The 23,879-nt window shown below is 43.5% G+C and overlaps 2 protein-coding genes across 2 annotated transcripts in view; both read right to left on the bottom strand.

Moving 5' to 3' along the window:
* Positions 1-8,768, bottom strand: part of LOC139408003 (uncharacterized) — a 91,186-nt gene extending 82,418 nt beyond the window's left edge. Inside the window, 1 exon segment of the mRNA XM_071151847.1 lies at positions 8,666-8,768. Within this exon segment, the coding sequence (XP_071007948.1) occupies positions 8,666-8,768 (103 nt within the window).
* Positions 8,769-16,193: 7,425 nt separating this feature from the next.
* Positions 16,194-16,868, bottom strand: LOC139407729 (protein ripply2-like). Its single transcript, XM_071151584.1, has 3 exons — positions 16,737-16,868; positions 16,513-16,586; positions 16,194-16,350 (listed from the first exon to the last, which is right to left on the bottom strand). The coding sequence occupies exons 1-3, from the start codon at positions 16,866-16,868 to the stop codon at positions 16,194-16,196; spliced, it is 363 nt and encodes a 120-aa protein (XP_071007685.1).
* Positions 16,869-23,879: the final 7,011 nt, after the last annotated feature.

Raw genomic sequence — 23,879 nt, 5'->3', positions numbered from 1 at the left:
AGAGATTTTTGTAGTTCGTTCCAGTCATTGGCAGCAGAGATCTGGAAGGAGAGGCGGCCAAAGAAAGAATTGGTTTTGGGGGTGACTAGAGAGATATACCTGCTGGAGCGTGTGCTACAGGTGGGAGATGCTATGGTGACCAGCGAGCTGAGATAAGGGGGGACTTTACCTAGCAGGGTCTTGTAGATGACATGGAGCCAGTGGGTTTGGCGACGAGTATGAAGCGAGGGCCAGCCAACGAGAGCGTACAGGTCGCAATGGTGGGTAGTATATGGGGCTTTGGTGACAAAACGGATTGCACTGTGATAGACTGCATCCAATTTGTTGAGTAGGGTATTGGAGGCTATTTTGTAAATGACATCGCCAAAGTCGAGGATTGGTAGGATGGTCAGTTTTACAAGGGTATGTTTGGCAGCATGAGTGAAGGATGCTTTGTTGCGAAATAGGAAGCCAATTTTATATTTAACTTTGGATTGGAGATGTTTGATATGGGTCTGGAAGGGGAGTTTACAGTCTAACCAAACACCTAAGTATTTGTAGTTGTCCACGTATTCTAAAACAGAGCCGTCCAGAGTAGTGATGTTGGACAGACGGGTAGGTGCAGGTAGAGATCGGTTGAAGAGCATGCATTTAGTTTTACTTGTATTTAAGAGCAATTGGAGGCCACGGAAGAAGAGTTGTATGGCATTGAAGCTTGCCTAGATAAAGAGACAAACCAAAGATATCCCATATGCATCAGAGTCACGTCTTTCCCTGGCATTTTACAACTTTTTTCTAGCATAAAGCATTCTTATAGATCCCTATAGATATGTTATCAGGTCCATTTAATTGTTTTCTAAATCTTAAGGTAACAAGGGGTAGGCTTTTACATTCTGCTTTTAGCCATTTTCTTTAACAATAGCCACAGACCCTCACATACCCCCTCAATTTGAGTCTTGTTTTAAACTTCACACACCAAGCTCTTCACTGATTTATTTAAGGAGTGCATGGTGACTGAAGGAATTGGCTGACAAAATCTATGGATTGTAGACCATAATTTCATATGTCAAACAGGTAGGCCCACCTCTTATTTATTGGACTAGAAAAATAGGCTCCAACAAAAATCCTGTTGTTAGTAGCCTAAAATCAAATAAAAAGGTTAAATGAATTGGGTCTTCTCGAATTAGCCTACTTTCCATATCCTGGCTGCAGCTTCATAGTAATGTATGTAAATAACTTGAATATGCCCTATTGTGAGGTCAAGAACTCTAATGAATAGATTCTTTGTGGGCAATGAAACAGTTTTTTATTAAAGTCAGTTATAGCAATAGCAAGCTTACCTCAGGTCCGCCTCATCTTCAAGCTCTCCCTCTCAAGCTGAACAGGACATCAATAGGCCTAGTCCTCAAGCACAGATACAGTTGAAGTCAGAAGTGTACATACACCTTAGCCAAATGCATTGCAGCCAAATGCATCTTTCATCACATTCCCAGTGGGTCAAAAGTATACATACACTCAATTAGTATTTGGTAGCTTTGCTTTTAAATTGTTTAACTTGGGTCAAACGTTTCGGGTTGCCTTCCACAAGCTTCCCACAAGTTGGGTGAATTTTGGCCCATTCCTCCTGACAGAGCTGGTTTAACGGAGTCAGGTTTGTAGGCCTCCTTGCTCGCACACACGTTTTCAGTTCTGCCCACAAATGTTCTATGGGATTGAGGTCAGGGCTTTGTGATGGCCACTCCAATACCTTGACGTTGTTGTTTGTACAGATGAACGTGGTACCTTCAGGAGTTTGTAAATTGCTCCCAAGAATGAACTAGACTTGTGGAGGTCTACCATTTTTTCTGAGGTTCTGGCTGATTTCTTTTGGCAGGCCTTGAAATACATCCACAGGTACACGTCCAATTGACTCAAATGATGCCAATTAGCATATTCAAAGCTTCTAAAGCCATTATATCATTTTCTGGAATTTCCCGAGCTGTTTAAAGGCACAGTCAACTTAGTGTATGTAAACGTCTGACTCACTGGAATTGTGATACAGTGAATTATAAGTGACATAATCTGTCTGTAAACAATTGTTGGAAAAATTACTTGTGTCATGCACAAAGTAGATGTCCTAACCGACTTGCCAAAACTGTAGTTTGTTAACAAGAAATTTGTGGAGTGGTTGAAAAACAAGTTTTAATGACTCCAACTTAAGTGTATGTAATCTTCCGACTTCAGCTGTAGATATTTAAATGCATATTTTGATTTTCCCATGATGGCAAGCAAAGAGGCGCTGAGTTTGAAGAGGCGCTGAGTTTTCCAAGCTGTTTAAAGGCACAGTCAACTTAGTGTATGTAAACTTCTGACCCACTGGAATTGTGATACAGTGAATTATAAGTGAAATATGTGAAATTGTTGGAATAATGACTTGTGGCAAGTCGGATAGTAAATGTTGTCACTGACTTGCCAAAACTATAGTTTGTTAATTAACAAGACATTTGTGGAGTGGTTGAAAAACAAGTTTTAATGACTCCAACCCAAGTATATTTAAACTTCCGACTTCCAACTGTAAATTTGTTTGTTTTCCATCCAGTTTACTATTTGTTCAATCTGCTTTTGCACTTGTTTTGACAATATTTATTGTCATTAATTTAAATCATATTTACTAGGGTACAGTAGCTTTATGGAAAAACATTGTAAGTTATATCTTATGGTCAGTGATAATACCGTACCTTACAATACAACACTTGCGTTCTTATTGATACACTTTCACAGATATACGTTTTGTTGTTGCTGTCTGACTCAAGATACACATCACAAGCTGTGAGCAGCACAGGGTCTATTAATCTTTTTCAATCATTATGTGTTTATGCCTACAATACACCTACATGAATCAGGTCAGAAGGTCAGAAGCTCACAGTTAGCAGCAGCGCTGGTAGATAGCAACGGCGCTGGTCCCACATTTTCTCTTCTGTGGCCAGCTAGCTCCGCCCTCAACTTCCGGACTTATCTCTGTGTTGCTGTGTTGCTACTTGGCTATCTGCCAAACTTTTTGGTTTTTAACTTTTAATACATTTACCAACATCTTAATTTTTTCCTCGCTCAGCTTTTTTCATTCAACTTTTACACCCCGGATGCTTTATCTGGACATGGTTCTACAGGACCTCCAACAGTCGAAAAAGCTAAGTAGTAACATAAACACTATACCATCCAATTGCAGTCGCTGTACCCATAATATACAGGAGAATCAAATCAAATGTATTTATAAAGCCCTTTTTACATCAGCTGATGTCACAAAGTACTGTACAGAAACCCAGCCTAAAACTCCAAACGGCAAGCAATGCAGATGTAGAAGCACGGTAGCCAGGAAAAACTCCCTAGAAAGGCCGGAACCTAGGAAGAAACCTAGAGAGGAACCAAGCTCTGAGGGGTGGCCAGTCCTCTTCTGGCTGTGCCGGGTGGAAATTATAACAGGACATGGCCAAGATGTTCAAACGTTCATAGATGACAAACAGGGTCAGATAATAATAATCACAGTGATTGTAGAGGGTGCAACAGATCAGCACCTCAAGAGTAAATGTCAGTTTACTTTTCATAGCCAATCATACAGAGAAAGAGTCCAAAACAACAACAGGTCCTAGGGCTCAGGTCCTCTGAGAGTTAGAGAGAGAGAGAATTAGAGGAAGCATACTTAAATTCACACAGGACACCGGATAAGACATGAGAAATACTCCAGATATACCAGAATGGCCCTGGCCACCCGACACATAAACTATTGCAGCATAAATACTGGAGGCTGAGACAGGAGAACTATCGCCTTATGGTGAGGATTGGCGTGTTTCAAGCACAGCTTCAGATGCAGTCGTTAGGCAAGGGGCAATTCAAGTGTTGGAAAGGATGCAAAAGCATCTGTGCCACAAGTATGTACAGTTAGTAGTATAAATCCCCCTGCACAGTCCCTGCAGCCTGACAACTTTCTCAAGGGTTCTGGAAAGAAATGCTGTCACGGTGCTCAACCGGTGTCGCTCACTCAGCCGACAGAAACTTTCAACCGGTTCTCCACATTAAGCAACAAGTCGGAGTCAGAGGCCGAGCCTTCTCTGGTCTCTCCTCCACCCATTACCGGGTCTGAGACTCCGAAGTCTCCCACCATTAGCTCTGACAAATTGAAAACCCTAGTCATTGCCGACTCCATTACCACCAATATTAGACTTAGAAATAATCACCCAGCGATCATACACTGTTTACCAGGGGGCAGGGCTACCAACGTAAAGGCTAATCTGAAGATGGTGCTGGCTAAGGCTAAAACTGGCGAGTGTAGAGAGTATAGGGATATTGTTATCGACGTTAACACCAACGATGTTAGGATGAAACAGTCAGAGGTCACCAAGCACAACATAGCTACAGCGTGAAAATTAGCTAGAAAGATGTGTCTGCATCGAGTAATTGTCTCTAGCCCCCTCCCACTTAGGGTCAGTGATGAGCTCTACAGCAGAGTCTCACAACTCAATCGCTGGTTGAAAACTGTTTTCTGCCCCTCTCCAATCATCGAATTTGTAGCTAATTGTCCCTCTTTCTGGGACTCACCCACAAACAGGACCAAGCCTGGCCTGCTGGGGAGTGACAGACTCCATCCTAGCTGGAGGGCTGCTCTTATCTATCTATCAACATAGACCGGGCTCTAACTCCTCTAGCTCCATAATATGTTAGGTTGCAGGACAGCTGTCAGGCAGCTCACTTCCAAGACAGTCATAATCAACGAACTAATCACTGATCATAATCTTGATGTCACTGGACTGACTGAATTTGCTGTGCTAAATGGTTACACTAGTGACCATATCACCAGCACATCCCGCAAATGCGGAGGTGTTGCTAACATTTACAATACCAAATGTCAATATACACCAAGAGCTTCTAGTCATGAAATCTATGCAGCCTACTCAATCACTTTTTATAGCTACTGTTTACAGGCCTTCTGTGCCTTATACATCGTTCCTCACTGAGTTCCTTGAATTCCTATCGGACTTTGTAGTCATGGCAGATAATATTCCCATTTTGGTGACTTTAATATTCACATGGAGAAGTCCACAGATCCACTCCAAAAAGCATTCGGAGCCATCATCAACGTTTTGTCCAACGTCTCCGGACCTACTCATTGCCACAGTCATACCCTGGACCTAGTTTTGTCCCATGGAATAAATATTGTGGATCTAAATGATTTTGCTCATAATCCTGGACTATCAGACCACGATCTTATTACGTTTGCAATCGCAACAAATAATATGCTCAGACCCCAACCAAGGATCATCAAAAGCCGTGTTATAAATTCTCAGACAACCCAAAGATTCCTAGATTCCCTTCCAGACTCCCTCTACCTAGCCAAGAATGTCAGAGATCAAAAATCAAAACCACCAAACTAAGGATCTAAATTTAACTTTGCGTAATACCCTAGATGCAGTCTCAAACCTAAAAACAAAAAACATTTGTCACAAGAAATTTGCTCCCTGGTATACAGAAAATACTAGAGCCCTGAAGCAATCTTCGAGAAAATTGGAAGGGAAATGAAGCTCCACCAAACTGGAAGTCTTCCGACTAGATTGGACAGTAACACGCAATATCTAAGAGCCCTCACTGCTGCTCGATCCTCCTATTTTTTTAAAAAGGCCTCTAAACTAGAGGTCAACCGATTAATGGCGATTAATTAGGGCCGATTTCAAGTTTTCATAACAATCGGTAATCCTTTTTGGACGCCGATTATGGCCGATTACATAGCAATCCAAGAGGAGACTGCGTGGCAGGCTGAACACCTGTTACGCGAGTGCAGCATCAAAAGGACCTTGTAGCTGCAAGGAGCCAAGCTAAGTTGCTAGCTAACATTATACTTATCTTATAAAAAACTATCAGTCAATCTTCAGAAATAAACTACACATGGTTGATGATATTACTAGACTAGCTTGTCCTGCGTTGCATATAATCAAAGCGGTGCCTGTTAATTTATCGTCGAATCACAGCCTACTTCAACATTGCCAAAGGGGTGATGATTTAACAAAAGCACATTCGCGAAAAAAACTAAATTGTTGCACAAATATACCTAACCATGAACATCAATGCCTTCCTTAAAATCAATACACAGAATTTCAAAAATGTAAACCTGCATATTTAGTTAAAAGAAATGCAGGCAATATTAACTAAATTATGTCACTTCTCTTGCGTTCAGTGCAAGCAGAGTCAGAGTATATGCAGCAGTTTTGGTTGCCAGGCTCGTTGCGAACTGTGTGAAGACCATTTCTTCCTAACAAAGACCATAATTAATTTTGCCAGAATTTGACATAATTATGACATAATATTGAAGGTTCAATGTAACAGCAATATTTAGACTCAGGGTTGCCAACCGTTTGATAAAATATATGGAACGGTTCCGTATTTCACTGAATGAATAAACGTTTTGTTTTTGAAAGGATGGTTTCCGGATTTTACCATATTAATGACCAAAGGCTCATATTTGATAGAGCGGTCTGACTGAGCGGTGGTAAGCAGCAGCAGGCTCGTAAGTGTTCATTCAAGCAGCACTTTACTGCGGTTGCCAGCAGCTCTTTGCAATGCTTGAACCACAGCGCTGTTTATGATTTCAAGCCTATGAACTCCCGAGATTAGGCTGGCAATACTAAAGTGCCTATAAGAACATCCAATAGTCAAAGGTTTATGAAATACAAATGGTATAGAGAGAAAAAGTTGACGCGTCATAATTCCTATGACTACAACTTAACTTCTTAACTGGGAATATTGAAGACCAGCTTTCATATGTTCTCATGTTCTCAGCAAGGAATTTAAGAGTTAGGTTTTTTATATGGCACATATTGCACTTTTATTTTCTTCTCCAACACTGTTTTTTTGCATTATTTAAACCAAATTGAAAGTTTCATAATTTATTTGAGACTAAATTGATTTTATTTGTATATTATATTAAATTAAAATAAGGGTTCATTGTTCATTCAGTATTGTTGCAATTGTCATTATTACAAATATATTAACTCAGCAAAAAAAGAAACGCCCTCTCACTGTCAACTGCGTTTATTTTCAACAAACTTAACATTTGTATGAACATAACAAGATTCGACAACTGAGACATAATCTGAACAAATTCCACAGACATGTGTAACAGTTTTCTTTAGGTGAAGGAGAGTCGGACCAAAATGCGGCGTGGTTATTTAGATTCATCTTCATTAAAGATGTAACACGATCAATACAAAAACAATAAACATAACGTGAAAACCGAAACAGCCTAAACTGGTGCAAACAAACAGAGACAGGAACAATCACCCACGAAACATTCAAAGAATATAGCTGCCTAAATATGGTTCCCAATCAGAGACAACAATAAACACCTGCCTCTGATTGAGAACCACTCCAGACAGCCATAGACTATGCTAGATACTACCACTAAGCCACAAACCTAATACCTAACAAAAACCCCAAGACAAAACACACCACATACAAAACCCATGTCACACCCTGGCCTGACCAAATAAATAAAGAAAATACAAAATACTAAGACCAGGGCGTGACAGAACCCCCCCACCCCCCTCTCAAGGTGCGGACTCCCGGCCACACACCTAAACCCATAGGGGAGGGTCCGGGTGGGCGTCTGTCCACGGTGGCGGCTCCGGCTCGGGACGTGGACCCCACTCCAACAAAGTCTTAGTCCCTTTGCCTTGCGTCCTTAGATAGGCGATCCTCGCCACCAACCTTGGCCTAGTAGTCCTCACCAAGGGCCCCACTGGACTGAGGGGCAGCTCTGGACTGAGGTAGCTCGGGACTGAGGGGTAGCTCGGGACTGAGAGGAAGCTCAGCACTGAGAGGAAGCTCAGGCAGGTAGTTGGCTCTGGCAGATCCTGGCTGGCTGGCAGTTCTGGGAGATCCTGGCTGACTGGCAGTTCTGGCAGATCCTGGCTGACTGGTGGATCCTGGCTGAATGGCGGATCCTGGCTGAATGGCGGATCCTGGCTGACTGGCGGATCTGGAAGATCCTGGCTGACTGGCAGCTCTGGCTGCTCCATGCTGACTGGCTGCTCTGGCTGCTCCATGCTGACTGGCTGCTCTGGCTGCTCAATGCTGACTGGCTGCTCTGGCTGCTCCATGCTGACTGGCTGCTCCATGCTGACTGGCGGCTCTGGCGGCTCCTTGCAGACTGGCAGCTCTGGCAGCTCTTTGCAGACTGGCAGCTCTGGCGGCTCCTTGCAGACTGGCAGCTCTGGCGGCTCCTTGCAGACTGGCAGCTCTGGCGGCTCCTTGCAGACTGGCGGCTCTGGCGGCTCCTTGCAGACTGGCAGCTCCTTGCAGACTGGCAGCTCCTTGCAGACTGGCAGCTCCTTGCAGACTGGCAGCTCCTTGCAGACTGGCAGCTCTGGACAGGCGGGAGACTCCGGCAGAGCTGTAGAGGCGGAAGGCTCTGGCAGCGCTAAACAGGCGGGAGACTCCGGCAGCGCTGGAGAGGAGGAAGGCTCTGGCAGCGCTGGACAGGCGAGGCGCACTGTAGGCCTGATGCGTGGTGCTGGCACTGGTGGTACTGGGCCGAGAACACGCACAGGAAGCCTGGTGCGGGGAGCTGCCACCGGAAGGCTGATGCGTGGAGGTGGTACTGGATAAACCGGACCATGCAGGCGCACTGGAGCTCTTGAGCACCGAGCCTGCCCAACCTTACCTGGTTGAATGCTCCCGGTCGCCCTGCCAGTGCGGCGAGGTGGAATAGCCCGCACTGGGCTATGCAGTCGAACTGGAGACACCGAGCGCAAGGCTGGTGCCATGTAAGCCGGCCCAAGGAGACGCACTGGAGACCAGATGCGTAGAGCCGGCTTCATGGCACTTGGCTCGATGCTCACTCTAGCCCGGCCGATACGCGGAGCTGGAATGTACCCAGGAAGTTTGCGCAGGTCTCCTACCTGGCGTAGCCATACTCCCTGTGAGCCCCCCCCCCAAGACATTTTTGGGGCTGGCTCCCGGGCTTCCTTCCACGCCGCCGTGTTCGTTTCTCCAACTCCATTCTCCTATAACCTTCCTCGCACTGCTCCAGTGAATCCCAGGCGGGCTCCTGCACTCTCACTGGGTCGACCGCCCACCTGTCTATTTCCTCCCAAGTAGTATAGTCCATATTCTTGCCGTCCAAAACGTCCTCCCACGTCCATTCCTCTTTTCGCTGCTCCAGTCTTTCACCACGCCTTTCTTTAGGTGAAGGAGAGTCGGACCAAAATGCGGCGTGGTTATTTAGATACATCTTTAATGAAGATGAAACACGATCAATACAAAAACATTAAACATAATGTGAAAACCGAAACAGCCTAAACTGGTGCAAACAAACACAGAGACAGGAACAATCACTCACGAAACATTCAAAGAATATGGCTGCCTAAATATGGTTCCCAATCAGAGACAACGATAAACACCTGCCTCTGATTGAGAACCACTCCAGACAGCCATAGACTATGCTAGATACCCCCACTAAGCCACAAACCCAATACCTAACAAAAACCCCAAGACAAAACACACCACATACAAAACCCATGTCACACCCTGGCCTGACCAAATAAAGAAAGAAAACACAAAATACTAAGACCAGGGCGTGACAACATGTGACCAACAGAAATTGAATAATGTGTCTGTGAACAAAGGGGGTGTCAAAATCAAAAGTAACAGTTAGCATCCGGTGTGGCCACCAGCTGCATTAAGTACTGCAGTGCATATCCTCCTCATGGACTGCACCAGATTTGCCAGTTCTTGCTGTGATATGTTACCCCACACTTCCACCAAGGGACATGCAAGTTCCCAGAAATTTCTGGGGGGAATGGCCCTAGCCCTCACCCTCCGATCCAACAGGTCCCAGATGTGCTCAATGGGATTGAGATCCGGGGTCTTCGCTGGCCATGGCAGAACACTGACATTCCTGTCTTGCAGGAAATCACGCACAGAACAAGCAGTATGGCTGGTGGCATTGTCATGCTGGAGGGTCATGTCAGATTGAGGAAGGGTACCACATGAGGGAGGAGGATGTCTTAATGTAACTCACACCTTGTCACTCACAAGTTCAGTCTGATGATGCTGGGACACACTGCCCCAGACCATGACAGACCCTCCACCTCCAAATTGTTCCCGCTCCCGACTCGTCAGTGAAGAGCACATTTTGCCAGTCCTGTCTGGTCCAGCGACGGTGGGTTTGTGCCTTACAACAGGCCTACAAACCCTCAGTTCAGCCTCTCTCAGCCTATTGCGGACAGTCTGAGCACTGATGGAGGGATTGTGCGCTCCTGGTGTAACTCAGGCAGTTGTTGTTGCCATCCTGTACCTGTCCCTCAGGTGTGATGTTCAGATGTACTGATACTGTGCAGGTGTTGTTACACGTGGTCTGCCACTGCGAGGACGATCAGCTGTCCGTCCTGTCTCCCTGTAGCTCTGTCTCAGGCGTCTCACGAACATTGCAATTTATTGCCCTGGCCACATCTGCAGTCCTCATGCCTCCTTGCAGCATGCCTACGGCACATTCACGCAGATGAGCAGGGACCCTGGGCATCTTTCTTTTGGTGTCAGTAGAAAGGCCTCTTTAGTGTTTTCATAACTGTGACCTTACTTGCCTACCGTCTGTAAGCTGTTAAACCAAGATGGCGTAGCAGTGAAGACGTGTTTTTGTTTGTCCTCCCTTGTACTTTTGTATTTTTCGTAATTTTGGTATATTTTTGTGTATATATTTCAATGTTATTTTCAGTCTCTTTTCGATTTTTTAATTCGATTATACCTTCCGGTAACCTGCCTCACCCCACATTCAAGAACCTCCAGAAGCTAACCAGCTAATTAGCTACAAGCTATTTAGTCATTGTTAGCCACTGCTAGCGGCTTTTACCTCCTGCACAGACACCAGCCCTGTTTTTAGCCTGGATAATACTCGCTAGTCTACCAGTATCTGACTGTCTCTCCACAACCATGCCCGATTCCTGCCGTAATCCCTGGACCCCTACTTCTGATCTTCACAGTTAGCTTGCAGCTAGCTAGCTCACATCTTGCAGCTAGCTAGCTCACAGCTTGCACTTACCGTGGCACCCTGTACCGAAGCTATCCCTGAGGCCCACCTCCCGGCCTACTCAGCTGTTCACCCGAACCCCACTCATACACGGCTAGAGCCCAACACTCCACCGGAAACTGGGATATGCTTAACACCCCGGCAGTCCTACAATCTAAGCTAGATGCTCTCAATCTCACACAAATCATCAAGGAACCCACCAGGTACAACCCTAAATCTGTAAACATGGGCACCCTCATAGACGTTATCCTGAACACCTGGCCCTCCAAATACACCTCCGCTGTCTTCAATCAGGATCTCAGCGATCATTGCCTCATTGCCTGTATCCGCTACGGGTCCGCGGTCAAACGACCACCCCTCATCACTGTCAAACGCTCCCTAAAACACTTCTGCAAGCAGGCCTTTCTAATCGACCTGGCCCGGGTATCCTGGAAGGATATTGACCTCATCCAGTCAGTTGAGGATGCCTGGTCATTCTTTAAAAGTAACTTCTTCACCATCTTAGATAAGCGATATGCAACTGTTCAGGGAAGTCAGGAACCAATACACGCAGTCAGTCAGGAAAGCAAAGGCCAGCTTTTTCAAGCAGAAATGTGCATCCTGTAGCTCTAACTCCAAAAAGTTCTGGGACACTGTAACGTCCATGGAGAACAAGAGCACCTCCTCCCAGCTGCCCACTGCACTGAGGCTAGGTAACACGGTCACCACCGATAAAAGCATGATAATCGAAAACTTCAACAAGCATTTCTCAACGGCGTGCCACGCCTTCCTCCTGGCTACTCTAACCTCGGCCAACAGCTCCGCCTCCGCCCCCCCCCCCCTCCCCCCCCCGCAGCTACTCGCCCAAGCCTTCCCAGCTTCTCCCTTACCCAAATCCAGATAGCAGATGTTCTGAAAGAGCTGCAAAACCTGGACCCGTACAAATCACCAGGGCTTGACAATCTGGACCCTCTATTTCTGAAACTATCCGCCGCCATTGTTGCAACCCCTATTACCAGCCTGTTCAACCTCTGTTTCATATTGTCTGAGATCCCCAAGGATTGGAAAGCTGCCGCGGTCATTCCCCTCTTCAAAAGGGGAGACACCCTGGACCCAAACTGTTACAGACCTATATCCATCCTGCCCTGCCTATCTAAGGTCTTCGAAAGCCAAGTCAACAAACAGATCACTGACCATCTCGAATCCCACCGTACCTTCTCCGCTGTGCAATCTGGTTTCCGAGCTGGTCACAGGTGCAACTCAGCCACACTCAAGGTATTAACGATATCATAACCGCCATCGATAAAAGAGGGTACTGTGCAGCCGTCTTCATCAACCTGGCCAAGGCTTTCGACTCTGTCAATCACCATATTCTTATCGGCTGACTCAGTAGCCTCGGTTTTTCTAATGACTGCCTTGCCTGGTTCACCAACTACTTTGCAGACAGAGTTCAGTGTGTCAAATCGAAGGGCATGTTGTCCTGTCCTCTGGCAGTCTCTATGGGGGTGCCACAGGGTTCAATTCTCGGGCTGACTCTTTTCTCTGTATATATCAATGATGTTGCTCTTGCTGCGGGCGATTCCCTGATCCACCTCTACGCAGATGACACCATTCTGTATACTCTGGCCCTTCCTTGGACACTGTGATATCTAACCTCCAAACAAGCTTCAATGACATACAACACTCCTTCCGTGGCCTCCAACTGCTCTTAAACGCTAGTAAAACCAAATGCATGCTTTTCAACAGTTCGCTGCCTGCACCCGCACGCCCGACTAGCATCACCACCCTGGATAGTTCCGACCTAGAATATGTGGACATCTATAAGTAACTAGGTGTCTGGCTAGACTGTAAACTCTCCTTCCAGACTCATATCAAACATCTCCAATCTAAAATCAAATCTAGAGTCTGCTTTTTATTTCGCAACAAAGCCTCCTTCACTCACGCCGCCAAACTTACCATAGTAAAACTGACTATCCTACCGATCCACGACTTCGGCGATGTAATCTACAAAATCACTTCCAATACTCAAACTGCATCCAGTTTGCGGAGTAATCACAGTGCCACCCATTTTGTTACTAAAGCACCTTATACCACCCACCACTGCGACCTGTATGCTCTAGTCGGCTGGCCCTCGCTACATATTCGTCGCCAGACCCACTGGCTCCAGGTCATCTACAAGTCCATGCTAGGTAAAGCTCCGCCTTATCTCAGTTCACTGGTCACGATGGCAACACCCACCTGTAGCACGCGCTCTAGCAGGTGTATCTCACTGATCATCCCTGAAGCCAACACCTCATTTGGCCGCCTTTCCTTCCTGTTCTCTGCTGCCTGTGACTGGAACGAATTGCAAAAATCGTTGAAGTTGGAGACTTTTATTTCCCTCACCAACTTTAAACATCTGCTATCTGAGCAGCTAACCGATCGCTGCAGCTGTACATAGTCCATCGGTAAATAGCCCACCCAATTTACCTACCTCATCGCCATACTGTTTTTATTTATTTACTTTTCTGCTCTTTTGCACACCAGTATCTCTACCTGCACATGACCATTTGATCATTTAATACTCCAGTGTTAATCTGCTAAATTGTAATTATTCGCCTACCTCCTCATGCCTTTTGCACACAATGTGTATAGACTATTTTTTTTCTTCTTCTACTGTGTTATTGACTTGTTTATTGTTCACTCCATGTGTAACTCTGTGTTGTTGTCTGTTCACACTGCTATACTTTACCTTGGCCAGGTTGCAGTTGTAAATGAGAACTTGTTCTCAACTAGCCTACCTGGTTAAATAAAGGTAAAATAACAAATAAATAAGACAGGGTGCTGAAAACGGAATGTTTCCTTTTTTGTTTATATTTTAAAAAACGGCATCTGCTTTTTTTGGTCCTCCAATAATCGGTATCGGCGTTGAAAATTCATAATCGGTCGACCTCTACTCTAAACCCTCAACCTGCATATTCTTTACCATATATGTATTTTATACTGATAACAAGTTCAAACAGGTGCCATAATACAGTTAACGAGTGGAGGACAGAGGAGCCTCTTAAAGAAGAAGTTACAGGTCTGTGAGAGCCAGAAATCTTGCTTGTTTGTAGGTGACCAAATACTTATTTTCCACCATAATTTGCAAATAAATTCATTAAAAATCCTACAATGTGATTTTCTGGATTTTTTTTCTCATTTTGTCTGTCATAGTTGAAAATTACAGGCCTCTCTCATCTTTTTAAGTGGGGGAACTTGCACAATTGGTGGCTGACTAAATACTTTTTTGCCCCACTGTATGTAACCCTGATGTAACCCTGTAACCTCTGAATGCTCGGCCATGAAAAGCCAACAGTCATTTACTCCTGAGGTACTGACCTGTTGCACCCTCTACAACCACTGTTATTATTATTTGACCCTGCTGGTCATCTATGAACGTTTTGAACATCTTGAAGAACAATCTGGCCTTAGTGCCCATGTACTCTTATAATCTCCACCCGACACAGCCAGAAGAGGACTGGCCACCCCTCAGAGCCTGGTTCCTCTTTAGGTTTCTTTTTAGGTTCCTGCCTTTATAGGGAGTTTTTCCTAGCCACCGTGCTTCTACATGTGCATTGCTTGCTGTTTGGGGTTTTAAGCTGGGTTTCTGTATAGCACTGTGACATCTGCTTTATAAATACATTTGATTTATGTGTTGTGCTATGTTGGTGTTGAAGTCATAGCACGTGCAGTGCTGAAAACTCCAAGCGCTGAAGGTGTAGCCTGCATTCCTCATGCTTGCTTGAGCAACACCCTAACATTCAGATAGGGTCAGCTTTTTTAACTCCAGTGAACCTCACACTTATCAATGGGAAAATGTTTAAAAAGGTTGAGGCTTACTCTAATAAAAAATAAAAGAATAATATATATATATATTTGGCAGCTGCGTTAAGATACGCATGTGAACTCTCGGAAGTAATATCCATGAAATGTTCTGTTATACAGTATAGGCGTGTAATAATATGGAAAATCTAACAGGACTATTGCTTGCGATTAACAGGCACAAATATTATTGTCTTTTTACTTTGGGAAAAGCATTGACTGTCAACTAGATTCGGCCTATATAGGCCAACTTTTAATGTGGAATGGATTCAGACATTTGACATGCACACATTTGGCATTGTTAACTCGATAAGGCCTTTGCAAGGTCACTGGCCCCACAGGGTGTGTTTATGTATGCACTGTGTGGTTTTATGATAGGAAGTGTTCACAGCGGAGCTCACACCGACTGACACTGTCGCAAGTGTTGGTCATCTGACCTTTCTTGGCCAAGAGGGTAAGTGATACACATGCCACGTCCTTGTCTCATATGAGGAATTTTACATTCTTGGTGTTATGGGACATACAGTTTTGTTTAAGTAAGCTAGAACACAATTCGATTCAGAGTACTGTTGTGATGAATTAGAAAGTCAGTTAAATAAATGGAATCAAAAGCAATAGCCCCCAAAATAAAAAAATTATGAAATCAAATCAATGTATTTGTCACCTGCGCCGAATACAACAGGTGTAGTACAGTGAAATTCTTACTTACAGGCTCTAACCAAAGAAGGTGTTAAGTGAACAATAGGTAAGTAAAGAAATAAAACAACAGTAAATAGACAGGCTATGTACAGTAGCGAGGCTATACAAGTAGCGAGGCTATATACAGACACCGGTTAGTCAGGCTGATTGAGGTAGTATGTACATTTATGTACATGTAGATATGGTTAAAGTGACTATGCATATATGATGAACAGAGAGTAGCAGTAGCGTGAAAGAGGGGGTGGTGGGTGCCGGGACACAATGCAGATAGCCTGGTTAGCCAATGTGCGGGAGCACTGGTTGGTCGGGCTAATTGAGGTAGTGTGTACATGAATGTATAGTTAAAGTGACTATGCATATAAGAACCAACATAATATTCACGGAGCTCATGTTTTAGTTTGTAAATGGTTTATTACAACTTCCTCCATTGGATACAAAATTAAATAAAGATAGGCTTATATGAAATATAAATTTTAAAAAGTAGGCCTACTGCTAACATTCGTTATTAATATGGCATATTTACAGATATTTACACAAAATAATTATACGAAATATATTAGTTTAGCATTTCATATAAAAAAAATATACATTCAGCTTTTTACATTGGGGAGAGAGGTATTTTTAAATTCAGCTCTCTCACGCTCTACTCTTCCTCGTCATTGTCACTAACGCTCTCCTCGTCATCATTACTGCTCGAGTCTTCATAGAGGCAGATGGTTGCTTGCACTGGATAGGTGCGCAAAAGCATCTCTGCGTCCTGGTACAGATAATCGAAGCATCTCGATTTGGGCCAAAACAACCTAGAACACAAGAGTATCAGATTAGGTGTTTGAATTGAAAATACAAAGTAGGCTAGGATATAGTTGATATAGGGTATATAGAGCGAGGGCATCTCATTCACCATTAAGCACAAACAGAGACGCATATTTTCAACGTGATATTAGTGAGGTAATTTCACTTACTTTACTGGGTGTGTGATCTGTGGACTCTTGCAGTATTTGGTGTCTGAAAATCCTCCAATGGGCTTTGTGTAAGGCTGTGAGGAGGGAAAGAAAAACACGCATGTTAGCATAAGCCTATACTATTTATTCCACCATAGCCTAACTAAACCTATGATACATCTAAATGAAATCCTCTACAAACAATCGACACTAATAATTTAGTTTTGAATGAAGTCTGCACTAACCGTGTTTTCCGTTACCCTGCGTTCTCTGTCCGCTTTGCCAACCCAAGGTCTCCACAAATTAGCTGGCTGTTGAACAAAGTTTATTCCGGTAACTCCGCCAGTTAATCCACAATGACCGATGATATTTTCCATTATTTCTGATGATAGTTTCCTGATTAAGTCATCTGAGAATTTGCGATTGAGAGTGATGCCAGAGTTGAGTCAGACGCCCCTATATATCCGGCCAGGGAGCTCCTGCCAAATTGCGCTTCGACACTATCCAAAGTGTCCATGCGCCATGGTGGTGAGGTGTCAAGTCACACTTTGGCAAACCTGCACCATATGGTCACACTCGCGCCCAGAGTGGCCTTGTTTGAGAATAGGTTCAACGTTTGTTGTGGGAGACTATAAACCTTTCAGAATTAGAAAGAATGTTATCCAAGTCAATATGGGCTTTGTGTAAGGCTGTGAGGAGGGATTGTTTATTTTTTTGTATTATATGCTATAGGGCCTAATCGTTTACAAAAACGTATTAAAAACGAAAGAGCCAAGTGATTAACATAATTGAATTATCTAAGCATATATAGACTGAAATTGACAGTGAATTTACTCATTTACTTAATCTTCCTAACAGCTTTCCTTACTTTGAACCATTTTCTTTTCAAGTGTGAAATAACTCGTGCCGATATCAAACTTTTATTTTGTATTTATTTAACCTTTATTTAACTAGGCAAGTCAGTTTAATTAAGAACAAATTTACAATGATGGCCTCCCCCTGCCAAACCCTAACCCGGAGGACGCTGGGCTAATTGTGTGCTGCCCTGTGGGACTCCCAATCATGTCCGGTTGTGATACAGCCTGGAATTGAACCAGGGTCTGTAGTGATGCATCTAGCACTGAGATGCAGTGCCTTATACCGCTGCATCACTCAGGAGCTCGAACTGGTCAAGAAAGGGAGCTTATGGATCCCGGCACACATTAGGTTAGTTTTTAGATTTTTTTATATTTTATTTTACCATTCACTTACAGGGGAGGTTATGCAAAGTTAAGAACCTCCTCACTGCAGCTTCTGTGCTCCCAAACAGTTGATGATTTAATTAATTCATTTTATTTAACTAAGTCCGTTAAGAAACAAATTATTATTTACAAAGACGGCCTACCCCGGACGAGCATGGGCCAATTGTGCGCCGCTGTATGGGACTCCCAATCACGGCCAGTTGTGATACAGCCTGGAATCGAACTAGGGTCTGTAGTGACGCATCTAGCACTGAGATGCAGTGCCTTAGACTGCTGCATCACTCGGGAGCCCTATTTACAGTAGTCCTAAATGCAAATTAACCCCACTAGGTGTGAAATAGCCCACATGCTTTGAAAACATCTCAGTACCGATTGGTTCCACCAGTAGGCTACAACATATCAACCAAACAGTCACAAATACACAACCTACTAGGCATATTGTTGCAAATAGGAATAATATGGTTGTGCAAGCCATAGTTACATGTTGTTGGCTAACCTGTTTAACATTCAATTGTAAAACAACAATAATATTTGTTATTTGCTAATTCTAAGGGATACCTGTTAGAATTTTCAGGCATACTTGTGAATAACAGGACCTTTCACGGACATACACTCAGTGACCAAATTATTAGGACCCCCCTTTGCCCTCCAGAACAGTCTGAATCATTCAGGGCGTGGATTCTACAAGGTGTGGCTCAATTGGTATCAAGGGACCCAACGTGTGACATGAAAACATTCCCCACACCATTACACCATTGCCACCATTCCCCAACAGGGACACCAGGCAGGATGGGGCACCAGGCAGGATGGGGCCATGGACACATGCTGCTTACTCCAAATTCTGACTTTGCCATCAACATGACGCAACAGTAACCAGGATTCGTCAGACCAGGCAATGTTTTTCCACTCCTCAATTGTCCAGTGTTCGTGATCGCATGCACATTGGATCCACTTGTTCTTGTTTTTAGCTGATAGGAGTGAAACCCGGTGTGGTCATCTGCTGAAATAACACATCTGTGACAAGGACTGACGAGTTGTGTGTTATACTGCCTCATTATTTGCCTGTTTGTGGCCCGCATGTCAGCTTGCACGATTCTTGACATTTTCCTTCGACCTCTCTCATCAACAAGCTGTTTTCGCCCCCAGGACTGCCGCTGACAATATCCATTTTGTTTGTCGTACCATTCTTGGTAACCCTAGACACTATCGTACATTAAAAGCCCAGGAGGCTGGCCATTTCTAAGATACTGGAACCGGCGTGCCTGGCACCATGCTCAAAGTCCCTTAGGTCCCCCGTTTTGCCCATTCTAATGTTCAATCTAACAGTAACTGAATGTCTCGATGCCTGTCTGCCTGCTTTATATAGCAAGCCACTGCAATGTGACTCACTGTCTGTAGGATTGTACCATTTTCATGAACGTGGTGGTGTATCTAATAAACTGAGTGTTGCTTCCTGAGTCTACACACTTCTTACCGTGAGGCTTGTAGCCTACTATGGGTTGCCAACAACACATTTTTTCATTTGAGTCGGACTAATATTTATTGTTTTATTTATTGTAGGCTATTTATTGTAGGATACTGACCTACGGAACTTTGATGAACTAAGACGTTTAACTTTTCAACCTCTGTAGATATTTCCCCACGGATAGGAAAAAGGTCTACAAAGTGTAAGGTTCCACTATGAGAGATGAAGGAGAGTCTGAGGAGTGGAGTGGCGAAAGAGATTTATACTTTTCAATTCACTTTTCAATTCACATTACATCCTTGTCTTACATTTCATTGTCTGGCAACACAACATTCTTGATCCGCAGCTAAAATGGACCTTAAATATCACAGTAGCCGCTAGCTATTTAACAATCCAAGCAACTTTTCTTCAGAAACATATTCCAATATTGAATAATGCAAACAAACCATATTCCACTCAGGAATAATACAACAATCCGCAAGCATGTGCAGACAATTAAAGGGTTTATTTTCTTGTCCGTACACATTAAATTAGCTGAAAATACACAGCTAACACCTGCTAGCTAGCTAACTAACAACATGCTTCGTGATCAAGTAATGTTAGCATATCAATAATGGACGTTTACTCCTCCCATACTAATATAAAAGTACAGTAACGTTATCATACAGTGGCATTCATATAATAAAATAGGCTACATGGCTAGGTAAGGTTAGCTAGCAAGATAGCTAGCTAAACAAAATAATTTCTGCATCATCACGTAAACCTGCTGACTGTAGCTGAATGCTAACGTTTAGCTGTACCATAGCTGGACGGGAGCTTTTAGGTTTACACAAGCTACTGCATAAAAGTTACCTTAGAACAAACCAGGCAAACCATTTTATCAATATCATTGAAGTCATTATATGTGGTAAAAGCAAATTATGATTGAAAATGTTGATAATTCCGTGGGGGGTTGCTTCTTGCCTGGACCAGGTAGTTAAGTGCAGTCAAGCAACAACAACAACAAAAAACACTGTTGAGTTGTATAGCTACAGTTTCAGAATGTAACAGGCTATTAAATGTTTCTGTTGTTGCTAAAAACTCAATAAAACAAGTGTTGTTTTTTGGGGGAAAATGTCATTTATGTTTAATCTGCCCTGCTTAAAGGGGGGCAACTGTTTACGAGTGTCGTGTGCTCCGGAGGTAGCCTTCGAGACGTGACATGTTCACAAGTTTGCATTGCAGTATATGTGTAGCCGAGGATATTTTTGTGAAAAGTCTACTGTAGGAAGTGGGAAGACCCTCTAAGTGTGATGTTCACTGGTGTTATAAAGCTAACTCTGTGTTTTGGGTGCAGCTTTCCCAGGCGTGATCAATGCACACCTTTAGTGCCTGGCGTTTTTAGCACTGCAAGCGCTGGATCATGATTTCATTCTCACACGTAATCTCTGACCTGATATTTATGTAGGCCTGGGATGGGCAACTTTGATCCCATATCCATATTTACATCCATACCCACACATGCAGTCAGAGCTGACATGGGCTACTTGAGTGACACTGTGACGAGAAAAACTGCTGATGTACAACCACATTTCCAAATTAAACTTTGTGTACTCTGCTATTCTAACTTTCAACAGTATGTTCCTAATTTGAGTTACATTTTTTTGGGGAAATTGATCCGCATGCCTACAACAGGCCGGGCTGCCAGTTACCCATCCCTGATGTAGGCTATCCGTTATGGTATGCCTGGTCTAACGCAAGCTATTGCAAAAACGTTCATGTCAGATCATGGTGAATAATACAACAGCATAAACCAACAATATTTTAACTGTCATCTTATCTTAAACAAGTTTTCTTGGGTTTAATACCTGGACTCTTATGGGACTTGTTTCTTGGACTGCTCTCTTAATTTTCAACTTCACTTTGTCCCCTAGTACAACCTGAATGGTATATGTCAACCTCTGGCCAGTCTTTCCCAGGGTGAGGTGATGCTGGTTTTCCTGATGGAACTGGGAACCCACTCTGTGGTATTCCGGTGTTGGCATGGTTGGGTGTTAAGTTTACACACCTCCAGGGGTGGAGGCAAATCTGGTAGAGCCAGGGACTGGTGCATGCACTGCACACCAATGCCTATAGACATCATGACTTCATAAAAAAAACTCACTGTCTGATCTGATGATGTTCATGTCGGTTATCAGTTTTAGTAGCCTAATATAATCACGCTATTGTGCTATATTGTGTATAGGTCATGTAGCCTACAGATGGTCTGCTAGAATAATACCCCCAAAAAATGAAACAATCAATGTGTTATTTCTTAGGTCTATTTTCCAATCTTCAAACAGGTTTTCTAATGGGTTACCTCTAGGTTCATTCAAAAGGCGAAACAAACCAACACGTACAGTACGTCAGCCGTGTGCAGCAGGTACACAGTGGTTGGCCGTCCTATTGCTTCTGACCACAGAACATCGCCTGGCATTTTCTCCCAACAATTCTACATGTTAAATCGTTACCAATCCTTGACACCCAGGTGTCCTTTAGATTTTACTTTGTCACCAATGTGATGTAGGCAATAACTTGTATGGAACCATAATTGTAAACTTCTGAACTTTTCTGAGTATCTTATCTGAACAACTTTTCAACTTCTGTCTAAAGTCTTTCCCAGGGTGAAGTGTTGGTTCTTCCTGTGGGAACTGGGAACCCACTCTGTGGTCATAATCAAATGATGGTATAGTTGGGTGTGAAGTTTACACACTTCCAGCGGTGAAAGCAAAGGCAGCTCTGGGTGAACCAGGGACTGGCGCATGCACTGCACACTGCATTGACCTGATGACCTGTTATTGAGGAGTGCATAGAAATAGATCCGACACAGGAGATATTTTGACATCTATTGTCAACGCATTACAATGGAGTTCTGTTATGGGAGGTTAAATGATACAAGGATGCCCTATCCCTTTCTGAAACCTTGAATCATAAGGACCAACCATGAATATGGCTCTGTACTCCAGCATTTTGGCTTCGATACAAAGACTGTGAGGTTAAAGTGCAGACTGTCAGCTTTAATTTGAGGGTATTTCCATCCATATCGGGTGAACCGTTTAGAAATTACAGCACTTTTTGTACATAGTCCCTCCATTTTAGGGAACCAAAAGTACTTGGACAAATTCACTTATGTATTAGAGTAGTCAAACGTTTAGTATTTGGACCCATATTCATAGCACGCAATGACTACATCAAGCTTGTGACTCTAAAAACTTGTTGGATGCATTTGCAGTTTGTTTTGGTTGTGTTTCAGATTATTTTGTACCCAATTGAAATGAATGGTGAACAATATATTGTGTCATTTTCGAGTCACTTTAACTGTATTCATGGTAGCATCCACATCAAGAAGTGTTTAGAAACATATTCTACTGGTAGTCTTATTTACAATAAATCATGAATGAATTGTGAATAATGATGAGTGAGCAAGTTGCAGAGGCATAAATATCATACCCCCAAAAATGCTAACCTCCCCTGTTATTGGTAATGGTGACAACAACATCAAAAAAACGAAACAAAAAAATTGTCACTGTCCAAATACACCATATTGTGAGCATTGTTCTGGCTCTACCCGGGGCACTGACATTTGTGGTACAGGTCCTTAGACTTTGACCGCATGAACCATAGAGCCCAGGATGGAGCCCTGTCACAACCATTCTCTCTCTCTCTCTCTCTCTCTCTCTCTCTCTCTCTCTCTCTCTCGTTAGAATATGTTATTTTTAACTCTTACGTCAAGCTAACATGGTGAACTTTTCGACCTCTAGGTCTGTCGATCCTTTCCCAGGGTAAGAGGTCCACTGGTTTTCGGGTGTTGCTGCCCTGCCTGCACTGGTGTGAAGAATGCACACCTTCAGGGGTGAATAATGTACAACACTGAATGTGCCTGCATTGTATTACAGTAAAGTTTCATAAAAGATGAGACCATTTTTTTTGTCCATAAGGTTTGCAATGAATGGAAATTTGTTTTCGGCACTCTGGGTTGCAGGGTAATAAGATAAAAGCAGACATAAAACATACATATAGCATGACACACATTGAACATTTAACATGCTCGGCAGACTCTTATTTAGGATTGTCACAACAAAGAGGATGAAGGATTTATTTAGGCAATTTTTCCTTGCGAGTGGCACGTTTAGTCTCCAACCTGACAGCAACATTTGGAAGGATGCGTGCAGTGGGTGGGTGTTTTCGTTGAAGACCTGGAGTGATTTTATTGTGATACAGGGCCTAAATATGACTTAGGAGAATAAACAACTCCCTTTCAAAGAAAATGGAATCCAATGGAGAGGGTGGGTATGGTTTCAGATAAATTCATAAAAAATGTGCACAGACTTAAGCAAAAACTGAGCACTACTGCTTTGCTTTGATGTAATTTATTTATATGATTTGCTTTCCCCTACATAAGTATTTTTCTTTATTTGCGAGACCAGCTTATTCATGTCTATTCCACAACGCTAACCAGGGAACCTCTGAACCCATCAACAACTGCCTCCCACGAAGCATCGCTACCTATCACTCCACAAAAGCCACAGCCCTTGCAGAGAAAGGTCTCAGAGCGAGTGACGCCACCAATTGAAACAAGATTAGCGCTCATCCTGCTAACTAGCTAGCCATTTCATACCGGTTACATATACAAATGTCAGAAGTTTACATACACTTAGGTTGGA

The sequence above is a fragment of the Oncorhynchus clarkii genome, chromosome 4 (assembly GCF_045791955.1).
Source record: "Oncorhynchus clarkii lewisi isolate Uvic-CL-2024 chromosome 4, UVic_Ocla_1.0, whole genome shotgun sequence".
Lineage (NCBI taxonomy): Eukaryota > Metazoa > Chordata > Actinopteri > Salmoniformes > Salmonidae > Oncorhynchus > Oncorhynchus clarkii.
The sequence above is the reverse complement of the archived record's forward strand: the minus strand, read 5'-3'. Positions and strand labels throughout refer to the sequence as shown.